Genomic DNA, 27,033 nt, shown 5'->3' with positions numbered 1-27,033 from the left:
TACCGCCGCCTCTCAGCTTTGGCTGCCTCCAGCTCTGCCTTGGGGCGGCGATATTCCCCAGCCTGTGCCCAGGGTCCTTTGCCGTCCAGGATCTCCTCCCATGTCCTGGAGTCCTGAGATCGCTGCTGCTGCTGCCCGTTACCACGCTGCTTGGTCCTTTGGTGGTGGGTGATTCTGTAACGGTCATCGATGGTGGAAGAAGGTGAGGACCAAGGTGCAGCGTGGTATGTGTCCATATTTATTAAAATGAACACGGAAATAACAAAAATAACAAAGAGAAACAACCGAAAACAGTTCTGGCTGGTGCAGACACACAACAGAAAACAATCACACACGAAACACAATAGAAAACCGGCTACCTAAATATGGTTCTCAATCAGGAACAACGATAGACAGCTGCCTCTGATTGAGAACCATACCAGGCCAAACATAGAAATAGCAAATCATAGAAAAAAGAACATAGACAACCCACCCAACTCACGCCCTGACCATACAAAAACAAAGACATAACAAAAGAACTAAGGTCAGAACGTGACACTTATTCTAAAATTGATTAAATTGTATTATTTCCTCATTCATCTACGCACAATTCCCCATCGTGACAAAGAAAAAACAGGTTTTTAGAAATGTTAGCAAATTTATTAAAAACAACAACAACTTAAATATCACAATTACATAAGTATTCAGACCATTTACTCAGTACTTTGTTGAAGCACATTTGGCAGCAAGTACAGCCTCGTGTCTTCTTGGGTATGACGCTACAAGCTTGGCACACCTGTATTTGGGGAGCTTCTCCCATTCTTCTCTGCAGAACCTCTCAAGCTCTGTCGGGTTGGATGGGGAGTCATTGCTGCAAAGATATTTTCAGGTCTCTCCAGAGATATTAGATTGGGTTCAAGTCCGGCCTCTGGCTGGGCCACTCAAGGTCTTTCAGAGACTTGTCCCGAAGCCACTCCTACATTGTCTTGGCTATGTGCTTAGAGTTGTTGTCCTGTTGGAAGGTGAACCTTCGCCCCAGTCCGAGGTCCTGAGCGCTCTGGAGCAGGTTTTCATCAAGGATATTTCTATATTTTGTTCCGTTCATCTTTCCCTCAATCCTGACTAGTCTCCCAGTTCCTGCTGCTGAAAAACATCGCCACAGCATGATACTGCCACCACCATGCTTCACCATAGGGATGGTGCCCGGTTTCCTCCAGACGTGGCGCTTGGCATTCAGGCCAAAGAGTTCGATCTTGGTTTCATCAGACCAGAGAATCTTGTTTTACATTTTTATGATATTTTATATTATATATAAAGTTCTTTGTTTCTGACCATTTTGAGCCTGTAATCGAACCCACAAATACTGATGCTCCAGATACTCAACTAGTCTAAAGAAGGCCAGTTATATTGATTCTTTAATCAGAACAACAGTTTTCAGCTGTGCTAACATAATTGCAAAAGGGTCTTCTAATGATCAATTAGCCTTTTAAAATGATAATGTTGGATTAGCTAACACAACGTGCCATTGGAACACAGGAGTGATGGTTGCTGATAATGGGCATCTGTACGCGTATGTAGATATTCCATTATAAATCAGCGGTTTCCAGCTACTGTAGTCATTTACAACATTAACAATATCTACACTGTATTTGTGATCAATTTTATGTTATTTTAATGGACAAAGAAAAAGTGCTTTTCTTTGAAAAACAAGGACATTTCAATGTGACCCCAAACTTTTGAATGGTAGTCTATTATGAAAACTCCTACCTCACGTTCCTCCTGTTGCTGTGCCTGAGCTTGCATGTGACGGCCAGTCCACAGCGCCACTCTAACTATTCCAACCATGCTGGAGAGAGAGGGATGGGGCCCAGAGGGATGGGCCGTCTGGGTCCGGGGGAGGTGGGGGCTGGGTTTCCCCACAATGTTGAGGTGGAGTCTCACGGACAGAGAGGAGGGGCCAGGGAGGGGAGAGGAGAGGAGGGGAAAGGGGAGAGTCCCAGGAAAAAGGGGTCCGGAGAGGAAAAAAGCTGCTGGCTCTGCTTTGACTGGAAGGGTTTCTCCGGGAAGAGTGTCATTCACATCCCAGCGCTCCTACGGTTACTTCCAAAGCAGATTTCTTCCCTGTAGACTGGACTTTGTCCAAGGATTTGGAACATAGGGAAGAGAGAGAGAGAGTTAGCCTGCTTGCATGTTTTATAGAAAGAGTTTGAGAGTTTGAGAGAAAGAGTTTGAGAGTTTGAGAGAAAGACAGGAGAGAAGTGTACGGGACCACAGAAGGACAGGGCAGACAGAGAAGTGTACGGGACCACAGAAGGACAGGGCAGACAGAAGTGTGTGAGTCAGGGGACAGAAAGCAGAAAATACTGAACTGACACCCAAGGTATTATTTTGAATACACAGTCCTTTGGCTTATTTTCAGGTCTTCATCCAGAAAACTATCCAGAAAGTCATGGAAGTGGAAACATCCAGCCTGCACTTGGAGCTGCAGGAGCAGCAGCAGACCCTCACCGAAATCTCAGACGACGAAGTCAACCTGCCACCGTCGGATGACGAAGACTTTGGTGCCGCCAAGGAACGTTCATCGGTGGCGCTCGCCGTGTCCGAGGGCGACCAGGAGGAAAAGGAAGAGGATAAAGTGGGCGCCCAGGTGAACGGCGTTATGGTCCTGGCTCTGTTGGACAAGATCATCGGGGCGGTGGACCAGATCCAACAGACGCAGAGTGGCCTGGAGGCTCGGCAGCAGGACATGGAGCGGTCAGTGACGGGGATCCAGGGCGAGCTCACCAAACTGTCCAAGAGCCACAGCACCACGTCCAACTCAGTCAACAAGATGCTGGAGAAGGTGCGCAAGGTGAGCGTCAATGTGAAGACAGTGCGTGCCAACCTGGAGAAGCAAGGGGGTCAGATCAAGAGGCTGGAGAGCAACGAGAACGAGCTGCTGAAGAGGCGCAACTTCAAAGTCATGATCTACCAGGTGAGCGTTGGGTGAATGTGTTTGGGTGTGGAGTGGGGATGGGATGGAGGTGTGTGGGTGGTGGGGTGAGGGTGTGTGTGTGTGGATATGTGTGTCGATGGAGGGAAGGCGTGTGGGGTGGTGTGTGAGTTGGTTGAGGGGGGAATTTGGCACGGCACGCCCGCTTGACACCGTGATGGGTGAGGATTGGGGACTATCATGAGGGTACTGGACTGGGGGTGGTTGGCAAACACACAAACAAGTGGAACTTCGTGAAAAGGTTAATACTCAATTGACAGGTATTTTTTGCAGATGATAGTTTGCATATTACCCGGCTGTGTGTGTACTGGCGAGGGAGAGGAGTTTGGGGTGTGGCTCACCTCAAGGCATCATTGGCAAGTTACCAAATGACAGCTTGTTCTTTAATATGGATGTACTCCAAAAGGCAAACATGCCACTCAAAGATAAGTATATTTCACATCACACATCGCTATGTTTGAAGGACACAATTGCCCCATGAAAGCAATCCATCAAGTAGGGGAAAAAAAAATCTAGATTTGAACTTGAACATCAAAAAGCAGTTTAACCAGTGCCACATACATTTATTAATATGTTCTACTATGTCATATTTCTATGCAATATATGTTTCATTGTTTTGGTATACCTTGGGTGATCTAGGATTATATCATACCATGTGCCACACCCTATGGTAGAAGTAGGGTCACCCTTACAAATGTCCACTACCGACAAATCTCATGCCTTTGATCCTATTTGACATCCTACAGAGTTAAAACATACATGGCTTCACATGTGGATACAGCTCACTTCTTTGACCATAAGGAATCTATAAGCCATCCCTTTTCTATTTTATTTAAACAAAGATGGAAAACACCACCAGCACACTCTCGACTTCCAGATGTTTCATTTGAAAAGACACTTTGTAGTTTCGCAGCGAGCTCGGGAGCGCCGCGCAGTCTTTTTTTAGCCCGGGCCACGGCATAATGTGTAATGGCTTGCAGCTTTGCACAGCAGTGTGAGAACATTCAGAGTTTCCATCCTCCTGACTGTCTCGAGCACAGCTTGGGCAGACCCCCCCCCCTCCCTCTCTCTCTCTCTCTCCCTCCCACTCCCTTCTCTTTCTTGCTCTGTTCCCTTCCCCCTTTGCCCGTCTTTGAGAAAATGTTTTTGTCTGTGTGAGCTTGCCCACAGACACACACACACACACACACACACACACACACACACACACACACACACACAACAAAGAGCTGTCCACTCTCCCATTTGTACAAGTCTTATTTTAACTACAAAACTGATTCAAATCAAATCATACCCAAATGAGGCAGGCATACCATACATATGATACACAAGAGCACACAAAACTCTTTCTCCTCTATTATGTTGAGAGATGCACTGGCAACACAGGAACATTTAATCCACCACAGATGAGACTGCTGTACTGCAGAGAAGGATACTACATTCTTATAGGTTGACTCATAGGATTACTTTTTTGGTTCTAATTTGATGAGTGGATTATTTCTCAATCAGTACCATAAATCATTTTTTAAATTAGAAACGGATCAAATGGCAGGCGTAAAGCTAGTCTTGCTATGAGCCTTCTAAAATGAAATATATATATTTTTCAATGTAACAATTATTACTCTAGGCAAGTCAGTTAAGAACTCATTCTTATTAACAATGACGGCCTACCGGGGAACAGTGGGTTAACTGCCTTGTTCAGGGGCAGAATGACACATTTTTACCTTGTCCGCTTGATCCAGCAACCTTTCAGTTACTGGCCCAACGCTCTAACCACTAGCCTGCCTGCCGCCCTGGTTTGTTTGTGTATTTGTGTTTGTACTTGTGTGTAAGAATACATTCTGGGCTCTGTGGTGTAGAAGAGACTCCCTGAGATCCCTATCTAACTCAAAACATCACAGCCAAGTGTGACATGTCATCATATTCATCTTCATTAAAAACAACAACCACAACGTATTCTGTTTTGTGCTACTTCTCTTAGAGCCATCAAGGTCAACCACCCCTACACACACACAAACAAACACACACACAGCCATGAATGCTATCAATGTTTTTGCTACTTTGGGGCCATGAATACTGGATACAGTACACAGATAATAGCTTTTTGGAGCATTCCATTTTTAAGGCTATTTGGAGGGGAGTTCACTGTTAGCGATTTTGGAGCATTCCATTTGTAGGCAATTTGGAAGGAAGGATACGGTTGGTGATGCCTTCCTATCTCACCCTGCCAAATAGTGTTAGGTGGTTCCGATGGCAAGATGTGTACACTTTCACTATGAGGGAGAGTCCACTAGGTGAAGTTTTCAACCCTTCCCTAGTGATTGATACTCTGGGTGTGGTTCTTTGGGCTTTGTTTATTCGTTCCAGCCAGTGAGTGGTACTGTGTGTATCAGTGATGTAGAGGTCAAGCTGGGGACATAGAATATAGTGTGGGGATGCCTATTCTTACACAACACCAAGGATGCGTCCCAAATGGCAACCTGTTCCCTATATAGTTCAGTGCTCTTAACCAGGGCCCATAGCGAATAGGGTGCCATTTGGAACGCATCCGAGGAGTCAACAAGATACTGGTACCTATCAGAAACATGTTTCCTGTTAATGGATGAAAATGTAAATACACTTTGGGGTTTCTGTGCATCTTTCCAATGTTCTTTTCGAGCCTCCTCCTTCTAAGAACTAACTCCAATTATGATGTCACGCCAAAATCATATATCAGTCGTTCCTGATATAATCTTTTTTTTTTCAACTCTCATCCAAGCCCTTAGGAAACCCTACCGAGCCGCAGCCCTCCTCTGATACTAGTAAAAACACGCAGTAACTCATCCCGAAGGGAAGGTAGAAAGTTGAGGGCACAGCTGGGGTGGCTTTGTAGTCGGCAGGAGCACTGGTATTTATCTTCCCTTTGCAAGTGCCTGTTTACCCTGTAGTCAGCGCCCCCACCAGCCCACTCCCTCCGGGGGCCTCCAGGCTACCACAAGTGTAGTCACGACTCCCGGCTCAGCTGAAGTCCTCTATCTTCTGTGGTTGAACCGGAGAAGCTAACGCTAGGCTAAGCTAATATGAGAAGCCATTGGTATGCTAAATTAGACTAAACTAGGTTAATCGAAAGTAAGTAGGGGGAGTGAGTGGACCCTAATCAAATCAAATCAAATGTTATTAGTCACATGCCCCGAATACAACAGTGAAATGCTTACTTACGAGCCCCTAACCAACAATGCAGTTTAAAAACAAAAAAACAAACAAGAATAAGAAATACAAGTAAAAAGTAATTAAAGAGCAGTAGTAAAATAACAATAGCGAGACTATATACAGGGGGGTACCGGTGCAGAGTCAATGTGCAGGGGCACCGGTTAGTAATATGTACATGTAGGTAGAGTTATTAAGGTGACTATGCATAGATGGCAACAGAGAGTAGAAGTGGTGTAAAGAGGGGGGGGGGGGGTAATGCAAATAGTCTGGGTGGCCATTTGATTAGATGTTCAGGAGTCTTATGGCTTGGTGGTAGAAGCTGTTTTAGAAGCCTCTTGGACCTAGACTTGGTGCTCCGGTACCACTTGCCATGCGATAGCAGAGAGAACAGTCTATGACTAGGTTGGCTGGAGTCTTTGACAATGTTTAGGGCCTTCCTCTGACACCGCCTGGTATAGAGGTCCTGGATGGCAGGAAGCTTGGCCCCAGTGATGTACTGGGCCGTACGCACTACCCTCTGTAGTGCCTTGCAATTGGAGGCCGAGCTGTTGCCATACCAGACAGTGATGCAACCAGTCAGGATATGCAACCAGTCAGGATGCTCTCAATGGTGCAGCTGTAGAACCGTTTGAGGATCTGAGGACCCATGCCAAATCTTTTCAGTCTCCTGAGGGGGAATAGGTTTTGTCGCGCCCTCTTCACGACTGTCTTGGTGTGCTTGGACCATGATAGTTTGTTGGTGATGTGGACAGCAAGGAACTTGAAGCTCTCAACCTGCTCCACTAATCTGTGTAAGCTCGGTCAGCGCATCAGCGAAATTGATGGCTCCCACCTCTCTATCAGCAGGAACAGCTGTCCTGTGTGTATGTGTGTGCGCGCATGTCATTTATGTACATTTACTGTAAGTCCTTGTTTAATCTGTCTGATGCATCAGACTGGGCTTGGACAACTGACTGAATGTATGTGTTGCTGTGTTCCCCTCAGAGAGGCGCTCGGAATGGGGCTACACTTCAGTGAAATGTCACTGGAATGTGACAACTCCATGAAAGGGAGGGAGGGAGGGAGGGAGGGAGGGGGTTAGAGAGGGAGACAGAAAGAGGGAGAGAGAGAGAGAGAGAGAGAGAGAGAGAGAGGGGAGTGCGATAAGGAGATAAATAGGGAAGAGAGAGAGAGTAGTATGATTGGGGGATAAATAGGGAAGAGAGAGAGAGTAGTATGATTGGGGGATAAATAGGGAAGAGAGAGTAGTATGATTGGGGATAAATAGGGAAGAGAGAGAGAGTAGTATGATTGGGGGATAAATAGGGAAGAGAGAGTAGTATGATTGGGGGATAAATAGGGAAGAGAGAGTAGTATGATTGGGGGATAAATAGGGAAGAGAGAGTAGTATGATTGAGGGATAAATAGGGAAGAGAGAGTAGTATGATTGGGGGATAAATAGGGAAGAGAGAGTAGTATGATTGGGGGATAAATAGGGAAGAGAGAGTAGTATGATTGAGGGATAAATAGAGGTAAATAAGAGCAACACAGGAACATTTAATCCACCACAGATGAGACTGCTGTACTGCAGAGATTCTTATAGGTTGACTCATAGGATTACTTTTTGGTTTCTAATTTGATGATTGGATTATTTCTCAATCAGTACCATAAATCATTTGTTTAATTTGAAACTGATCAAATGGTAAGCGTAAAGCTAGTCTTGCGATGAGCCTTCTAAAATGAATATGTGTACGTGTGTGTGTCAGAGAAGGCTGGTGGGAGGAGCTATAGGAGGATGGGCTCATTGTATTGGCTGGAATGGAATCAATGGAATGGTACCAAACACATCAAACACACGGAAACAACGTGTTTTACTCCTTTCCTTAAATTCCGATCCAGCCATTACAATGAGCCTGTCCTCCTATAGCACCTCCCACCAGCTTCCTCTGGTGAGAGAGAGAGAGGGTCCATCTTCTTTGTGTAAGGAGTGCGTGATGCGGGTGTGTGTTTTGATCCAGAGCAGCACATATTTAGACAGCTGATTCATACCATCGGCATCTCCAGCTCCCCAGCTCTGCTCTGCTCTCTCACCTCCACTACCATCACTCCACCCTAACTCCCATCCCACCTTCCTCTCTCCTACTCCCCCTACACCACTAACTATCACCCCTCCCTGCTACCCCCCTCCAGTCCCCCCTTCACCTTAACTCCAAACCCACCTTCCTCTCTCCTACTCCCCCTCCACCCTAACTCCCACCCCTCCACACCACTACCAACCCCACCTAGCTTTCCGTGTATGTTACAAACCACATTACCCTAAGGGACGATAAAGTATGCTGTTCTCTTTTCTGTTTTCACATACACACCTCCAAATTGTCTACAAATGGAATGCTCAAAAAAGCTATTTTACTGTATCCAGTAGTCATGCACGCAAAGTAGCAGAAACATTGATAGCATACATGTGTGTGTGTGTGTGTGTGTGTGTTGGGGGCTCTAAGAGAAGTCGTACAGAAAACAGAATACGTTGTGGTTGGTGTTTTTAATGAAGATGAATATGATATGTCACATTTGGCGATCAGCAAATGTTTTGAGTTAGAGAGGCATCTCAGGGACTTTCTTCTTACACCACAGAGCCCAGAATGTATGCTTACACACGCACGCACGCACACACACACACACACACACACACACAGACACAGACACACAATCCTTGATTCCCATTCAAAATCCTATTTACCCTAACCCTAACCTTAACCCCTTACGCCAACCCTAATTGTAACCCTAAAACAGCCTTTTTCTTTTCGGGGACCGGCAAAATGTCCCCACTTGTCTGAATTGTCCTTATTTTACTATCCTTGTGAGGACTTCTGGTCCCTACAAGATGAGTAAAACCAAAAAAACACACACACACACACACACACAGACCATCCACTGTAATGACTAAACACAGATACCTGTAATGACTTATTCCCAGTCATTGCTGTTACATTCATAAAAATACTATGAGACGTTCCATTCCATTCCCCTCCCAGGCATTTTACTTTCCGTAGCGTAGTCTCCTCCCACACCCACTGCGTCTAACAACACAACACAAGGGTGGCATAGGCCCATGAGTTTGGCCAAGCAAGACTATTTCCAAAGATAGAGGAAAGTAGTATAAATACAATCCGTTATCCAATACGGTGGTCTACGTCTGCACTCAAGGACTTGCATGGACTTTTGTAGACACAATCCATTGCGAACTGTAACCAGCCTTTGCCACCGACTCCATTCTTTCTGTCCAGGCCGGTTTATGTACTGTTCTGTACGCTTGACTTATGGTGATGCCCAATGGGATGACAGTCACCACCGTTGCCATGGCACCCCCCTTGTTACTCTTTCCAATAACAATGGATTTCTGTTCATGAAGAGATTCACGACTCCGTGTGTGTGTGTGTGTGTGTGTGTGTGTGTGCATGAATGTACATGTGTTTGGAGCCCCAGACAAAGTATGTAGAAGAAAAAAAACCTGGCTTCTCACAATGGCAAGCTGTATCTTGCAGTGGCATTGTAGGGTGTATGGTGAAAAGTGCTCAGAGTACTTGACACAGACCTGTCGGTATCTCGGGTAACCCTGTAAAGAGGCACGGTTGCTACCATAGCCATGTATAGCCCTGAGACTGCCATGGCTCGATATGCGGGGCATATTTACAGCCTTGAACATTCACAAAGACGAGCCTATTTAGCGATATCTAATAAGCAAATTCCCGTGAGCGGGACATCGAGCTATTATCGACTTAACAATAAATGTATTGATATGTGTCAAATGACCGGCATTACCGTTGATCTGTTATGGGCCTTCCAAGAGGGGGGGATGGAGAGGGAAATGCAAATTGGGACACAAAAGGCCCTCAACAAACCCTCTTGTCCAGAAATGAAGCCGTCCGTCAGTCAGCTGTTACTTAATTGGTACAGTGAATTAACAAGCAATAATTTGCCACGACTGTCAACGGACACAAGGGATAGTTCACCCAAATTATGACATTGACAATTCATAACCCAGTCTATGGACAATGTAAGACAGTGATCCATGCGTTGGTTTTGTTTACCTGGCGACTTCTTTTGGGGGGTGAACTATCCCTTTAAACAACAACCACCCCATGACATCACGGCGGGCCGAAAGCCACAAGAGATAGAGTTTCGCAGGACAAAGACTTAGACCGTTGGTTCAAATCCAAGCCAACGTAAACAGGAACCCGATCCCATAAAGGCCTCTTCCTTCTCACAATCAAACAAGTATGTGATAGTCGCTATTTTTAGATTGCAGCCCCTTCCCCACCGACCCCTCCACCTCCAGTTCCCGTGGGCCCTGCGAGCAGCTACTCGAGCCGGAGTCGCCGCTACGCCAGCTGTCTAGATGTGTCTTCTGTTTTCCTGCAATTCTGTCCGTTGACAAGCTCTCTGTCCGAACGTATGATGTCATACCGGAGAGGATAAGGCCGCTACCCTACCTGCCAAAGTCCCCCGAAAGAAACTCGCAAAAATGAATGTTGAATGTTCTACATTTTGGCTAGTAAGTGAGTTAAGAGAACCAAAGCATTCCTGATACCTTGCCTTATATGGCACTGTAGACCGGAGAGAGGTGAACAAATGGATTTGCCCTGTCAAAGACAAAGGTTTGAGTCTGAGAGTTATTGTCAAGGCAGCTTCTAACATGTACATTTTCATCATTGTGTTGTGAATCACTGGTTTCAATCTTGAATTCAAAAGGGGAAACATTAGGGGCTTGTAATGGTAATAACATTACATTTGGCTGTATGTGAGCCATTTGGGTAGTGTGCAACACTAAAAATGGTCAAACGAGAGGGCTGTTTGACACCACTGTCAAACATAAGTGAGTGAGGACTGTGTGTGTGTGTGTGTGTGTGTGTGTGTGTATCCAAAGAAGAAGGGGGCACTTCCTTTAACATTGTTCCTCTCCACACAACTTCCCACTGGGCACAGACGTGAATTCAACGTGAAATCGAACAAACAAAAAAACGTCACCATGTCATTGGATTTAGGTTAAAAGTTGGGTGAAAAAAAAAAGACAAAATGCCTTTAAGTTGATGACTTCTTGCGAACCCAATCAGTTTTCCACGTTGATTCAACATCGTCATATTGATTTTGGGGGTTGAAATGACGTGGAAACAACGTTGATTCAACCTGTTTTTGCCCAGTGGGCTGAGTCTGCACTCAGACAAAGCATAAATCAAATGAAATCAAACTGTATTGGTCACACACACGTGTTTAGCAGATGATATTGCCGGTGTTTCGCGAAATGGTTGTGTTTCTAGCTCCAACAGTGCAGTAATATCTATCAAGTAATATCTAACAATAAACACAATCTAAAGTAAAGGAATTAAGAATATATAAATATTTGGAAGTGCAATGTCAGAGCGGCATAGACTAAGATACAGTAGGATAGGATAGAATACACATGTGAGAGGAGAAATGCAAAATATGTAAACATTATTATAGTGACTAGTGTTCCACTATTAAAGTGACCTGTGATTTCAAGTCTATCTACATAGGCAGTATTCTCTAATTTGCTAGTGATGGCTATTTAACAGTCGGATAGCCTTGATATAGAAGCTGTTTCTCAGTCTCTCGGTCCCAGCTTTGATGCACCTGTACTGACTCCCTCTGGATGATAGCGGGGTGAACAGGCAGTGGCTCGGATGGTTGTTGTCCTTGGTGACCATTTTGGCCTTCCTGTGACATCGGGTGTCCTGGAGGGCAAATAGCTTTCCCTCTGTGATGCGTTCCGCAGACCGCACCACCCTCTGGAGAGCCCTGTGGTTGTGGGCGGTGCAGTTGCTGTACCAGGCGGTGAAAAAGCCAGACAGGATGCTCTCAACTGCGCATCTGTGAAAGTTTGTGAGGGTTTGAGGTGCCAAGCCAAATTTCTTCAGCCTCCTGAGGTTGAAGAGGCGCTGTTGTGCCTTTTTCACCACACTGGCTGTGTGGGTGGACCATTTCAGTTTGTCAGTGATGTGTACGCCGAGGAACTTGAAGCTTTCCACCTTATCCACTGCAGTCCCAATGTGGATAGGGGCGTGCTCTATCTGCTGTTTCCTGAGGTATACGATCAGCTCCTTAGTTTTGTTGATGTTGGGTGAGATGTTATTTTCCTGGCACCACACTCCCAAGGCCCTCACCTCCTCCCTGTCTCATCATTGTTGGTAATCAGGCCTACTACTGTTGTGTCGTCTGCAAACTTGGTGATTGAGTTGGAGGCGTGCATGGCCACACAGTCATGGGTGAACAGGGAGTACAGGACGGGGCTGAGCACGCATTCTTGTGGGGCCCCAGTGTTGAGGATCAGCAAAGTTGAGGTGTTGTTTCCTACCTTCACTACTTGGGGGCAGCCCATTAGGAAGTCCAGGACCCAGTTGCACAGGGCGGAGTTCAGAACCAAGGCCTCAACCTTAATGATGAGCCGCGAGGGTACTATGGTGTTGAATGCTGAGCTATAGTCAATGAACAGCATACTTATGTAGCGGGTTTCTTATGTACCACAGGAGAACCAAGAAATGAAGAGCGACACCACGGCTGTCTTTTAGGCTTTTATGTTGATCTGCAATAGTATTGTGAAAAGACAGGACAGGAACACATCAGTCTCCAATGCACCATCTGACAAGTTGTTCTTTCTCTCTCAGTGTTTTCTCGGACTCACACAATCACACTCCTACATAAAGCCATAATGTATACTATAAAATAATAACCAGTCCTTAATACAGATCATGTATAATCTTAATTCCTAGACAATAGGACCATACCTGCAACAGTCTTGTGAAAAGACAGGACAGGAACACATCCGTCTCCAATGCACCATCTGACAAGTTCTTCTACACAGGAGCATGAAGAAAGGTAAAACACATATCCTGTCTCACATCCCCAATACATTTCTAGGTGCTTTCAGTGTTGACAGTACCAAAACACAACAACTCATGTACAAAAACACTGCAACATAAACAAGTCACAACGTGAAATCGCCTCTATTCCATTCTGACCGTAGAGGACCAAACTACATCTCCCATAATGCAACGCCAGCACCAGTCGGCAGCTCGGCTAACCGTCTGCATCACAGAAAGGCATGCTAGCAAGCAACAGCAGCACTTTTAGCACTCTGTAAACTATATGTTTCAATAGTCTCACACTCCCTTATAACAATATCTACAGCATCAACCTTGGGATGTTTTATTTATTTCACGTTATGGACTTCTACAAAGGAGTCATCTGCAACACATACCTTTCTCTCTCAGCGTTTTCTCGGACTGAGGAGAACGGGAGCTACGGGTAGTACCAGGGTGTTAGTAGGTGACACAAGCACCCAGATGAAATAAAATACATTTAATGAAACAAAACCCGAAGATGTTAACATCATTCAGCTACTTTAGCTGCCTACCTAACAACAACAGGCAGCACCAGTAGCGCAAGTTCCTGGCAATCATAGCGATCTGACTCCCCCCTTCTGTCTGAACTTGGAATATTCCTGTTTGCGGTAAGCAAATCGAAGTGGGTCTAGGGTGTCAGGTAAGGCAGAGGTGATATGATCCTTGACTAGTCTCTCAAAGCACATCATGATGACAGAAATGAGTGGTATGGGGTGATAGTCATTTAGTTCAGTTACCTTTGAATTATTGGGTAGAGGAACAATGGTGGACATCTTGAAGCTTGTGGGGACAACAAAGTATGTCCATAAACACTCCAGCCAGCTGGTCTGTGCATGCTCTGAGGACACGGCTAGGGATGCCGTCTGGGCTGGCAGCCTTGCGAGGTTTAACACGCTTAAATGTCTTGCTCACGTCGGCCCCAGAGAAGGAGAGCCCACAGTCCTTGGTAGCAGGCCGAGTCGGTGGCACTATGTTATCCTCAAAGCAGGCGAAGAAGGTGTTTAGCTTGTCCGGAACCAAGGACGACCCTGCGTTCACTCTACTGTATCAAGAATACTTTGACACTGCAAGCCATCTCACAAACTTAACCTAGCATGTTGTTGTTTTATATTCTAGCACAGTGATGTCAGTTCTTTATGACAAAAGTTGTACTTGTGACACTCCAGTTGTATGGTTCATTTGTTTCACTTTGGTTGGTTGAATGGACTTACTGTTGGTCTGCATCTGCGAAATTATTAAACTGTAACATTGACTAGCCCTGAAGTGTTTTGAAAATGCATATTTACAGATTTACATCTCGAACAAGCACAAAGACATGCCTATTTGCGATATCATATCTAATAAGCTAATTCCTGTAAGCGGAACATCAATACGAAATCATGTGATCAGATTAGTGCATTTTGTTATTTAGGGCGTTTGTGAAAGGGGAATCATCGGTTTGACTCACTGAGAAATCTTCAAGACTGTTACTGGAAAATAGCAAGCTATTATTAGAAATGTAATGGTTTAGCATTATACTACCCCAGTATAGGCCTAATGCACTAACTATAACTAAACCACCTTACAATGCCATAGGAGAACAGCTGAAACTAGTTAGTCAGGGCAGCCCTTTTCCGAGGGGAAAAAAATAGGGGAGTCTGTAAGGGTGTGCTGCTTATCTTTCAGGAGTCAGGGGTCAGCTAGTGTTGGCCAGGCATGGGCTTACTGTAGCTCATAAAGGAACTGTAAGGGAACTTCTCTTTGTGTTCAGCAAGACCTCACGGATGACCTCACAGTCAATTGATGAAGTAAAACAAAATCCCAATGTTCCTCATTGAAAAGCAGTGCGTCATGTCCTTTGTACCGTATGCTCACTGAGTTACTCGGCTCTCCTTGTGATATGACATAGTGTGTCTACTGAATGATAAGCTGAATTCACCATCTTCCTCTCCCCTGCTCCACCCTCAGAAACCATTCAAGAGAGGGGTGGAAAAGTGTTCTGAAAACAGCTCAGGGAGTCCCAATAGCAACAACATACGAAAGTCAAAGTGCGCTCATCCCTATAGGAACAACAAGGTGGAGTCAAAGTGCACTCATCCCAAAGGGAACAGCTTAGGGGAGTCAGAGTGTACTCATCCCCAATAGGAACAACATAGGGGAGGCAGTGGAGGTGTTGCTGTGGCCAGTTTGTGAACAAAGGGCCGAGGAGGAGAGATGTCTCAACAACAGAGCTTGTGATTCATCGCGCTCCGTTCCCCCCCGAGGGACCTCCGGCATGCCATAACTTTATATAGCAATCTCTCCTCTCCTCTCCCTCTGTGACTCCGACATTCTCTCTCTCTCTCCTCCTCGCTCGCTCGCTCTCCACTACACTGTATTACTCTTTCTCTCTTTCCACATTTTCTCTCTTTCTTTACTCTCTCGCTCTTTCAATCTCTTTCTTTCTTTCTCCATTTTCTCTCTTTCTTCCATTCTTTCTCTATTTTTTTTCTCTTCCTCTGTCTCTCTTTATTTCTCTTTTCTCTCTCTATATTTCTCTCTTTTTCTTACAGTGTCTATTTTCTCTCTCTTGCTCTCTCTCTCTATATATATTTCTCTCTTTTTTTCACTGTGTCTATTCTCTCTAAGGGCCAGGGGAAAATCAGAATGGAAAAAAGGAGCAGCCATTCTCCCCCAGTGGCTCTCTGTCACTGTTTGCCCATCGCATGCTTTCCCACACACACACACCCCTTAGGCACAGATCCAGGATCAGCCCAATCCCCTCCCCCAATTGTAATCTTAACCATTAGAGGGGGAACACACAACTGACCTTAGATCAGTGTCCCAGACTAGGCCTAATACGATCTTCAGTCAGTGGTTTGCTTTGGAAAGTAGTGCCATTAATTCAAAAGCTAGTCCAGTGAAGGATTTCTATTTCAAGGCAGGACGTTTCTTTCATTTCAGGATGCGTCCCAAATGGCACCCTAATCCCTACACAGTGCGCTACTTTTGACCAGGGCTCAAAGGGACTTAAATTGAAGGGCATGAAATTATTCCTAAAAGGGATGTTTGGTTTCTTTCTGCTTCTGTGCTAAAGATCGACATTTTCGTGATGCGTAAAAGGTTCAGATGTATGCAAAGATGAATGTAAAACTGTTTTTGCTTCATGAAGACTGAAAAGGGAGGAGGACAGAGAGGGAGTGTCGGTGAGAGAGGAATTCCTCTGTAGCCCGGCAGACACACACACACACACACCACACACACACACACACACACAGTAAAGAAGCTGTACACATGGCAGTGATGAGTGGTTCTACAGCGATTGAGTTTGGGGCTGGGCTGGGCTGGGCTGGGCTGGAGGAAAGCTTCCATGGTGAGCCTCACCCGGGTCCTCAAGCCTTGCCGCGGTCAAACGAGGTCCTCTGACACATGCCTGTTTGTAAAGTGCAATTTATTTTTCCTGCTAAGGTCGGAACGTGGAAATCTTGACAAAGCATAGACTCAAGGACAGGCAGATACTCCCTGTCTGTATTAGATAGAACGTAGGGGGCCCGCACGCCTTGGGGGAAAACAGCCCACGGTTACCTCTGTTGGTTACCTCATTTTTCAAACGTGATTTTCTTGTTGTTTGCTTGTTTTAGTCAATTACAAAACTACATTTAAGAAAAGCACAACATGTCTAAATAGGACTTTTCCTCTCTTTCTGCTCCCGAGCGTTCTCACTGCTTAGAAAAACGTAATATTGTCAGGCTTCCCTCATGCACCTTTTCATAACGGAGTGCTAGCTAGCTACCAACTAAAACCTTAAGCTAGCCAAGACCAACAATACAAAACAGACTATACAGCTACTAGTAGTGACAAAAGTTACAAACAGACTATACGAAACAAGTTAAATGTCTAACCTGTGATTAAATGTTTTGCACACACATAGCTATGAGAAGTCGACTTGGGTACCGGATCCCCACATTTCCCACGTCGAATAAGCCTGAAGCCACAGGGCTCTTCTCGCAGGCTCTTTTTCCTACATGAACCGTAGGTCCGGATGAACAAAAAAATTGACGAAGAGGTTGGCTCTTTTACAACGGGGGTCAATGTTAAAGAATGTTTGTTTCCCAATTTGTGGGCGTGGTCCGGGGGAATTCCTTATTATGATATGAATATTGACTCGGAATATACATGGAGTAAAGTATAGTGGTGATGGTGATGTTATTAAGGATGAGGACATTAATATTACAATTACAACATGAAGGATAATTGTCTAGGAATTGTTATTGTACACGGATTACATTTGCACATCCCACCACCAAATCACTCCACAAGGCAGAAAAACAGACCAAAAGCAGAATAGGGTTGCGGATACTGGACAGCCAGAGAGAGGGAAGAGAGGGAGGTTGGGGGGAAAAAAGAGAGAGACAGAGAGAGAGAGGGGGGCACGTAGGCTTGTTAGTGAAAGAGTGGGACTTATTTGTGCTGACGGCACGGGGCTGCAGCCAGCTGATCTCAGCATATGAGTACCCCCCCCCCCCACCACAACACAATGACTAGACATGCAGGCAGCAGTTCAACATGGGTCGCCTGTTTTTGACTTAGCTAGCCTCGCCAGCCCCCCACTGCCCGTTTGTGCTGCTTGCCCCAAAGCAGATACATGTTTAACGAAATAGACCTTTGCGTGTGTTAGTGTTGGTGGTCATAGGTGGATAGTCAAATGTATTTCTACATCCTGTAAATAGTCTTTCAACATACCACTGTTTAGAATGTTTGTACTCAAAAGGCGATGACATAGCCTGGTTAAGCCAGACTGAACGTGACGCTCGTTGTTGTCCCACATGAGTTTAACATTCAGTACAGTATGTACACTGGAGTGCATTGTGTGGTGTTGAATTATTGTGGATAGACCGCCCTCACTCACACACACACACACACACACACACACACACACACACACACACACACACACACACACACTCTAAGTGGGTGGTAGAGGCACTCAGCGAGTGTGAGTGTAACCGCACTGTAAACACCTTTGAGACAGATAACTTTTCCACAGGCCATGTCTCAGAGCTCGTGCACCACTCTCTCCATGACTAAGACTAAGTGAATGAAGGAGGGGGGAGGGAGAAAGGGAGAGGGGAGGGAGAGGGAGGAAAGAGATGGTAATAGAGAGAGAGAGACAGAAAAGAGAAAGAGGAATGAGAGATGAGAGATGGAGAGAGGGACAGAGATGGAGAGAGGGACAGAGATAGAGAGAGAGAGAGATAGAGAGAAAGGAATTAGAGGGAGATGGAGAGAGAGAAAAGAGAAAAGAGGAGAGAAATAAGGAGAGAGAGGAGAAGGAAAGAGAGAGAAAAATAGACTGTATTCACCACTGCGGTCCCAGCACACGAAGCAGCGGGTTGGAGGGAGTTTCTCTGTGGTGGTTGCTAAGGACAACAGAAGAGTGTGTGTATACAGTACACTGTAGCTGTGTATCAGTGGTGGTAGAATGGAACGGTCTGAAAGGGGAGGTCTGAAATCAGTGAAAAACCATATGCAGACACACACACACACACACATTACCCCCACCATCCTACATGCACAGACACACCACACCCTGCCTTGACTGACACCAAGCAGCACAAGATAAAGATTGCAGCCCATGTGATGATGAAACACAAATCATAGACTACTCCCAACACTACAGGACATGTTTAACCCTGGCACAGAGTGTTTTGCAATGCCTGCCATTTGTAATTGATGGGCAAAGTTCAAATCTAATATGGCAATGTTACTGTATGTATTGGGCAAGTTTTTGTGCACGAGCTCACATGCACACACACACACAGGCATACATACCCCCCCACCACCTTCCTGCCTTTCTGTCTATTGGTCTCTCCCTAGTCGGCTTCTGTCTCTCGGTCTCCCCCTCGTCGGCCTGAGAGAACAATGTCCTTTTAAATCAGGAGGGGTCAGGATATCAGTCACGCCAAGGTGAATGCCTGGCTTCCTGTCACACTCCGGTTGTAGCCCTAATGGCACCCTATTCCCTTTAAAGTGCACTACCTTCGACGAGTCAAAAGTAGTGCACTTCATAGGGAATAGGGTGCCATTTGGGACGCAGTTCACTCTTTTTTTCCATGTACACACTTTCCTCCGTTACACACCCCGTTTTGGCTCCTCAAGAAGAGCCTTATATAAGTGCCTTGACCTCTGAACTTCCGTTCTTTGAAGTTGCATACTGACAGATTGGAGGTCTCCCGAGCTGGGCCGGGCAGAGGTATTCACTGTAGGGGGGGCAGATTAAAGTCAAGAAAGGGCACATATGTCTAGTTTTTACCATCCAATATCTAAAACTCGATAGCTTAATCATATTTTGTATTCGGAGGGTTATTTTCACACAAGGTGGGTGGGGGGAAGAGGGATTTAGGCAGGTATGCTGTGGAACTTGTAGGCCTGTGCATCACAGGAGGCTGCTCAGGGGAGGACGGCTCATAATAATGGCCGGAAATTAGCAAATGGAATGGCATCAAAGCCCGGAAAACCCTGTGTTTGATGTATTTGTTACCCCTCCACTTCTTCCGCTCCAGTCATTGCCACGAGCCCGTCCTCCCCAATTAAGGTACCACCAACCTCCTGTGCTGTGCACGTACGTGCCTGCTGGTTTCAAGCCGATTTGATCAGTATGGTAGGAGTAAATGGGATTTGAAATAAGAAAAGGTTAAGGAAGTCGAGTCCTTACATAGACCTGCAATGAAAAAGGCTGTTGTAACAGACTGTAAAAGCCTGCGCTAAGAGCCCATTAGCCTTATATTTTCTGAAAGTTGTCCCCTGGGTGGAACAAATACGAACAAATCTGATTGGTTTGGTTAGTGACTTGGCTGCTAGGCTTGTGCAATATACTGTTTATACCGTATACAAGGGTATTTCGAAATACCAACGGTATGATTTTCTATACTGACAACAGAAACCAACAACAGAGACATTACAGCAGAGACATTGCAGCAGAGACATTACAGCAGAGACATTGCAGCAGAGGCATTACAGCAGAGACATTGCAGCAGAGACATTACAGCAGAGGCATTACAGCAGAGACATTACAGCAGAGGCATTGCAGCAGAGACATTGCAGCAGAGACATTGCAGCAGAGACATTACAGCAGAGGCATTACAGCAGAGGCATTAATTACAGCAGAGACATTACAGCAGAGACATTGCAGCAGAGACATTACAGCAGAGACATTGCAGCAGAGGCATTGCAGCAGAGACATTGCAGCAGAGACATTACAGCAGAGGCATTACAGCAGAGGCATTAATTACAGCAGAGACATTACAGCAGATGCATTGCAGCAGAGACATTGCAGCAGAGACATTGCAGCAGAGGCATTACAGCAGAGGCATTACGGCAGAGGCATTACAGCAGAGGCATTACAGCAGAGGCATTACAGCAGAGACATTACAGCAGAGACATTACAGCAGAGGCATTACAGCAGAGGCATTACAGCAGAGGCATTACAGCAGAGGCATTACAGCAGAGACATTACAGCAGAGACATTCAATCCCCTCCTGCATCAAGATCCCTGTTGCCTAAATTGTTTTGTGTGTAAAAAAAAAGTGGTCATAAAATGTTTGCCCCTAGTGTACACATTCGGTAATAACTCATACGGTCTGGTACAGAAACGGTATGACGGTATGAAAATCGAGATACCGCCCAACCCTATTTGCTGCTCGTTAAACCACGCCCCTTGACCTTTTCGCCAGAACCAATTGGAATCGTTCTGCCCTACAGAACAACTTTGATAACATACAAGGCTAGGAAATTGTTTCAAGAAAACCTGTTTTGCTTCTGATATAAATCAATGTAAGACTCTCTTCCTGGCAGAATCCCAAATGGCACCATATTCCCTTTTACAGTGCACTACTTTTGACCAAAGCCCTATGAGCCCTGGTCATAAGTAATGCACTACATGGGGAATAGGGTGCCATTTGGAACGCAGCCCCTGTGTACTACTAAGGAAATAAGGGTTCATCAGTCAAGGTTGCGTTTACCCTCGACACCAATAGAACACAATGCATGACCAAAAGTATGATCCCAGTCACAGAACAATGAAACACAATAGGGAGTTCTCCTCTCCCACCTGCTTTGACGCTCCAGTTGTTTTTTCCCCCAATATCGATGCAAGCACATGGTTTTCCAGACAGCCGTAAAAGCATCATCACCTTTGTGCTTATCAAAATAGCCGGCGGTGTCTCCCTCGTTTAACTCAGCCAAAAGGTATTTCTCGCCCCCCCCCCCCCTCCCCTCCCCTCCACTCCACTCCACTCCACTCCCCCACCCACTCCGAGCCCCTTTGTTAATGCCTTTTACTGTTCCTGTTTTCCTAACGGTGGGGGTTGGGGGGGAGGAGACAATGCACAATATTAGCTGGAGACCCATAGGAGCCATATGGCAGTGTAAGCGAGTGACTCAGTGAGATTGCCGTGATGGAAAAAAAAAAAAGAAAATGTCTTTCCCATTAACAAGCCGGAGCATTGTACACGGGGTTTGGCAGAACGCAGGAACACACGCACACGGGAAAAGAGCGAGGGGTTTGCGAGCCTGGAATGCGAGGAACAGGAAGAGGGAGAGGCAGGCCAGGACGATGAGAAGGGACGGGTGGGAAAGGGGAATGGGTGGAATGGAAGAAACGACAACAAAGACTTGAAACGTGCCTGTGCTGTTCAGAAACACTCGTTGAGGCAGGTCAAGATATCAGGTGTTTTTGAGAAGCAGCTATCTGGTGGGTTAGATCATGAAAATTATGGCCTCCTCCACTATTTTACCTTTATTTAACTAGGCAAATGAGTTAAGAACAAATTCTTATTTGTTCAGAACAATAGATTACCTGGTCAGCTCTGGGATTCAATCTAGCAACCTTTCGGTTACTGGCCCAATGCTCTGACCACTAGGCTACCTGCCACCCCTAGGTTAGATTAATTGATGACTTTCTATCCATCCTCGTGTCAATAAGGCATTAACAGCAGTGGAGCCGGTCCTTTGTACACGTGAACGAATTAAACATTTGTTAAAGAGCATACTTCCACGTTTTAAAGAGTGTACTTCATTCCTCATTGGAAAACCCCCCCCGAAAACATTTGGTCTGCACATGGGAGTTACACACAGACGTTCCGGTTAAAAGCTGTCTTCAGTGTCTAGGTTCCCCAGTTCCAGACAGGTGATGTGATGCAGTGAGCCTTGGTGAGGAGACGGCGTGCGACTCTGAACGTGTGGCAGCCTGCAGGTAGCTCAGAGGCCTTGAAATCACCATGTTCCTGACAGGAAAAGCCTGGAGGCCTCTCCACCCCTTCAAGTGTGCACGTGTGTGTGCACAAACATTTACAAGTGTGTGTGTGTGTGTAATAATAATAAAAATGTGTGTGTGTACATTAAGAAAGTGCGTGTGTGTGTGCAGTGCAAAGGAGGCGAGGAACATGACTCACCAGCATCAGGAGTACAGGCGTTAAACAATAGAGTAATTAAGGTAGACTGATTGCTTCTGGCAAGGCCGGGATCCAATACAAAGCTTGGATGCTGAAGGTTACTTATTTTTTCATGCCAGAGGGAGACACGACAGTGGAAAATGTAATGGTTTTGTAGTGGAGTGGAAATATGGAAACAGGGGAGGGGGGAGGGGGGTACTGTTGGGAGAGGAGAGGTGTTCAGGATCTCAGGCTTTATCACACCCACTGCACCAGGGTTTCCGCACACACACACACACACTTTGTCTGTTTCACACGCACACACGCTCACAAACACACACATGCGCACACACAAGTGTTGTTTTACCGGTACAAACCCAGGGCAAGGGTTCCCATATGGGATTCTCATGTCAGACTATTTTAAGACGTACCTTATCAGAAACGAATGCAAGACCCAAGTCCAAACAAGTATTACTGTTGCTTTGAAGTTCAAAGTTAAAGTTCCTCATGAATGTAGTCAAAGAGAGGCTAGTGTTTGCAATACACATGTGTAACTTCAGATACCCATTCCCTGAATAATTTGACTATTATTGTCAATAATATATTTGTGTGTGTGTGTGTGTGTGGGGGGGGCATATTTATTGGTCCAAAAACATATTCTCTGACGTACAGAGCATGTCTATCATCTGCTTTAACAGCTTCATGTCTCCTCTTATCTGCAGGACGAGGTGAAGATTCCCTCTAAACTGACCGTGTCAAAGTCCATGAAGCTCTCAGAGCTGGTGGAGGGAGGACGAGGCAGCGTGCTGGACTTGAAAGAAGGAGCCGAGGAGAATGGAGAGGAGGGAGAAGAGAAGCCCCACTTGGACCTCTCCTCTGATGAGGAGGAGCTGGAGATCGAGGACGTCATCGAGGAGTCGCGCGCCGAACGCATCAAGCGTAGCAGCCTCCAGCGCGTACAAAACATCAAAAGTGCCTTCTCAAAGGAGAAGATGGGCTTGACCAAGGAGAAGATGACCAAGACCAGGGAAAAGATGGGCTTGACCAAGGAGAAGATGACCTTGACCAAGGAGAAGATGGGCTTCAACAGGCAGAAAGCCAATAAGGAGAATGTGGAGAAAATCCCGAAGCCAAACGCCAAAGAGAATTTCGACAAGACCAAACAACACGCCAAAGAGAACTTCGACAAGACCAAAAAAAACGCCAAAGAGAATTTCGACAAGACCAAGCAGAAGACCAAGGAGAACCTGGAGAAGACGCGCCACAACATCGAGAAGAAGATGGGCAAGCTGGGCACGCGCATGAGTGTCAACCCGGAGCAGAAGGAGAAGATGAAGGTGTCGCGGCAGAAGGTGATGAAATCCTTTACCCCCGACCACACCGTCTACGCCCGCGACAAGACCGCCATCTACAAGGTGCCTCCCTTCACCTTCCACGTCAAGAAGTTCCGCGAGGGGGCCATGGAGCCCGTGGAAGTCCAGGGGACGGAGATGGTGGAGGTATCCCAGGACCTGAACCCTTTTCAGGGACTGGAGGATGACTGCCACGAGGGGCGTGTGGATCTGGACGTGGACGTGGATATGATGAATGGAGGAGAGGAGGAAGGGATGGAGGATGAAGAGGAAGAGGAAGAGGACGAGGAGGACAGCCATTCCCTGCAGGAGATGCACGAGGACTCGGAGCATGTACTGGTGGAGCGGGATAGGGACAGCGACTAGGTGAGGAAGTGGAGGAAGAGGAGGAAGGAGGAAGGTGAACGAGACAACTTGCCTAATACCAAAACTGCCCACTAGAACCAAACCCCCTGAGTGCCTTGTGTAGATCTAAAAAGGACTGGATAGGTAGAAGCAATGCGGTAATAGCTACCTGTATTCTTCTGCTGTATTTCTTGCACCTGTCCAATCCACTTTACAAAAGTGTCTAAGGGGGAGGGGCTAGGGATTGATTTTGGGATTGGGTGCTAGAGAGGCCATGAAGAGAAGAAGAAAAGGAAGAAGAATGAGACAACAAACAACAACATGGGGTTGGAAGAGAAAGAAAGGGAGAGAATGGGGTGGTAAGGAACACAGCATAAAGTTTATATGCCGTGAACAAATTATTACTCAGAAGGGGTGTGGCCATATCCCTTGGGAGCGAACAGTATAATATTCCATCAACTTCCAGAATCATGTTTAAGTTGAAATGCTAACGTCACTCACAAAAGCTGTGAATGGAAGTTAGTAAAGTGCTAATTTAGTTGCCACCTGTATGTTAGATATTTCAGTAACTCTTTAGTAACAGTCTAAAAAAAAAAAGGATAACACAGACCCTTAAATGATGGGAAAGTGTGGCCACTTCGGTTTTGAAATGATTTGTTTCTTGAAAGGTCATCAAGCGTAAAAAGCACAAAAATTAAAATGAAAAATCTTCATAAACGGCATCGGGTTAAAGTAAATAAATTCACAAATACGAATATAATTCTTTTAAATATCTTAAATTGACCACGTTTCCCTGAATTTGATTATATAATATTGAAGCCCAGTAAAAAAACAGTATGGGACTGGATCCAGGAAGTAAGGCCAAATAGGCAGTCACTTTCCCATTGTATGAGTGATTATAAAATGCACTGCATTAAAAAAAAGCACTGCATTAATATATTCACAAATGCTTACATCAGTTTACCAACCTACAAACAACCAAAGTTTGACGTAAAGTTTACAGTGACATACCATTTTTGACAGAATAATGAATGATTATGTAGTGCTTCTGGATATTTTATTCATATGTATTTTGAAGACTTGATTTAGGCCCCCGATACGATGAAAGTATCACTTCATTCTTAATATTATTACCCCCCCCCCACACACACACACACACACACTTTACCTGTAGGCATGGTGAATATGACCAGTTCATGTAATTTGGGTGTATTTTCTTGATAAAGATGGCATCTTATACCGTCACCTTTTGGTTGTTTGTGAAGAAAGAGTCTAACAAAGGGGTCTGCGCTCAAATGAAGGACCCTGACATCTGCAAGAAACACAAAATGGTTGTGAGACGTTTATGGAAAGTCACTCGTGCTGTAGGTAGACTGCGCACACATGTATTCATTCACTGCCTGAGTTTTAGATAAGAAAGGACATTCTGGTGAAATCGCAAGTCATTAAAATCTTTTTTTTATTTTTTTTACGTGACAACAAAGATAAGGAGCAATTTTATACGATTTCTTCACAATCCTGGTGGAAAAATGTAAATCCTGCCACTGGTGTGCTATATAAACCCTGTACAATAGCAAGCATTTGTTTTATCAATGTTTTAAAGTTTCTTATGTGTTGAGTTGACGGTAGACTAACCAGCCACTCACAGACTCATTTTCCCAACACTTTTTCAACATCTACTCTCTTTAAAAGTGTTTTGATGAGGTCCACCACCTAGTGGCAATGTATGATATTAAACCTAGGGACATTTACAGAGCAGCAGTGCTGACACCAGCATCTCCTTACGAAAGCCGCCCATCAACTAGTACTTTTTCACTGATGTAGGAGCAACCCTTAAATCCCAAAGGGCTGATACCAGGCACTTGTTTTCCCTAACATTTTTAACCTGGCTGATGCAAGTCAACTGTGCTTTGATTCTCTTGTTGCGTTTAGAATCAGTGTTTTTAATGTCCAATTCAACCCTTTTTAGTTTTATTGACACGTTCAATTGTTTTGTGAAGAGATAATATAAGGCTGGGGTTCAATCTAATCCTGACCTAATGTGTGCATGCTCACAGACTCACAGTCACTGGTTATTCCATAAGCACATAAATGCACCATCACCGTTGTTAATGATCTCATACAGACGAGTTCTCTATTTTACTTTAAAAACGTACATTTTAAACTAAACAGATAAATTGTTGGATTAATTGATCGAAGGCGAGGTGAAACGTACTTTTCCTCCAAACTGTAACAAAGGGGGAGACAGTACTCCAGCATCATTGATGTCCTGGGTCTTGTTCATTGTGGCATAGAACAGAAAACATTTTAAAACGGAACAGGGAAATGAACGTTTCTTATTGGACAAGGTAGTCCCTACCTAAAAAGTCAATTTTATTTTGCTTGGTGCTTAATGAACACGGCCCAGTTTCCAAACCCAGATCTGAATAATCCTGTTTTTTTCCTACCATTAATTTCCGTGTATGTAAGTGTATATAATGTCAATCACTGCCATAGCAGTGCAACTGCCTTTATTGCAAAACCAGTGAACCTTCATTTGCTTCCGCTGTCTCCAAACCCTCTGTGAAAATACTTACATTAAGCAACAAACAGCCATGAATGACATTTTATACTTACTTTGTACACAAAGCTTAAATAACATTCAGCAACTATGATTTTTTTAAACAGTGCCTTTCTAGCTTTTAATAAGATACATTTTAAATCAAATGTGGGGGGGGGGGACCCCACAACAACTAAAGTCTATGTTTAACCCCCCCCCCCATCTCTTTTTCATGTTGGTTAAATAATGCATATGAAATCTGTACCATGTAATGACTCATTCCCTAACCACTAATACTTTAATAAAAGCTAATTTGATTCACAATTGCTGTATGTCCTCATTGAAAACACTG

The 27,033-nt window shown here is 45.1% G+C and overlaps 2 protein-coding genes across 2 annotated transcripts in view; one reads left to right on the top strand and one right to left on the bottom strand.

Annotated features, from left to right (window-relative positions):
* The window catches only part of LOC149976611 (zinc finger C2HC domain-containing protein 1B-like), a 9,146-nt gene extending 6,194 nt beyond the window's left edge, over positions 1-2,952 (bottom strand). The window contains exon 1 of the mRNA XM_021565330.3: positions 1,747-2,952. Within this exon, the coding sequence (XP_021421005.1) occupies positions 1,747-1,824 (78 nt within the window). The 5' untranslated portion in view covers positions 1,825-2,952. The remainder of the gene's footprint in view (positions 1-1,746) is intronic.
* LOC110491691 (caveolae-associated protein 1) lies at positions 1,814-27,005 on the top strand. Its single transcript, XM_021565329.3, has 2 exons — positions 1,814-2,953; positions 23,168-27,005. Exons 1-2 carry the CDS (start codon positions 2,429-2,431, stop codon positions 24,161-24,163), a joined length of 1,521 nt encoding a protein of 506 aa, XP_021421004.2. The 5' UTR covers positions 1,814-2,428; the 3' UTR covers positions 24,164-27,005.
* Positions 27,006-27,033: the final 28 nt, after the last annotated feature.

This window comes from Oncorhynchus mykiss, chromosome 16, assembly GCF_057628025.1.
Source record: "Oncorhynchus mykiss isolate SJ-2025 chromosome 16, ASM5762802v1, whole genome shotgun sequence".
NCBI classification, from domain to species: domain Eukaryota; kingdom Metazoa; phylum Chordata; class Actinopteri; order Salmoniformes; family Salmonidae; genus Oncorhynchus; species Oncorhynchus mykiss.
Note: the sequence above shows the minus strand (reverse complement) of the source record. Positions and strands in the feature narration are given on the sequence as shown.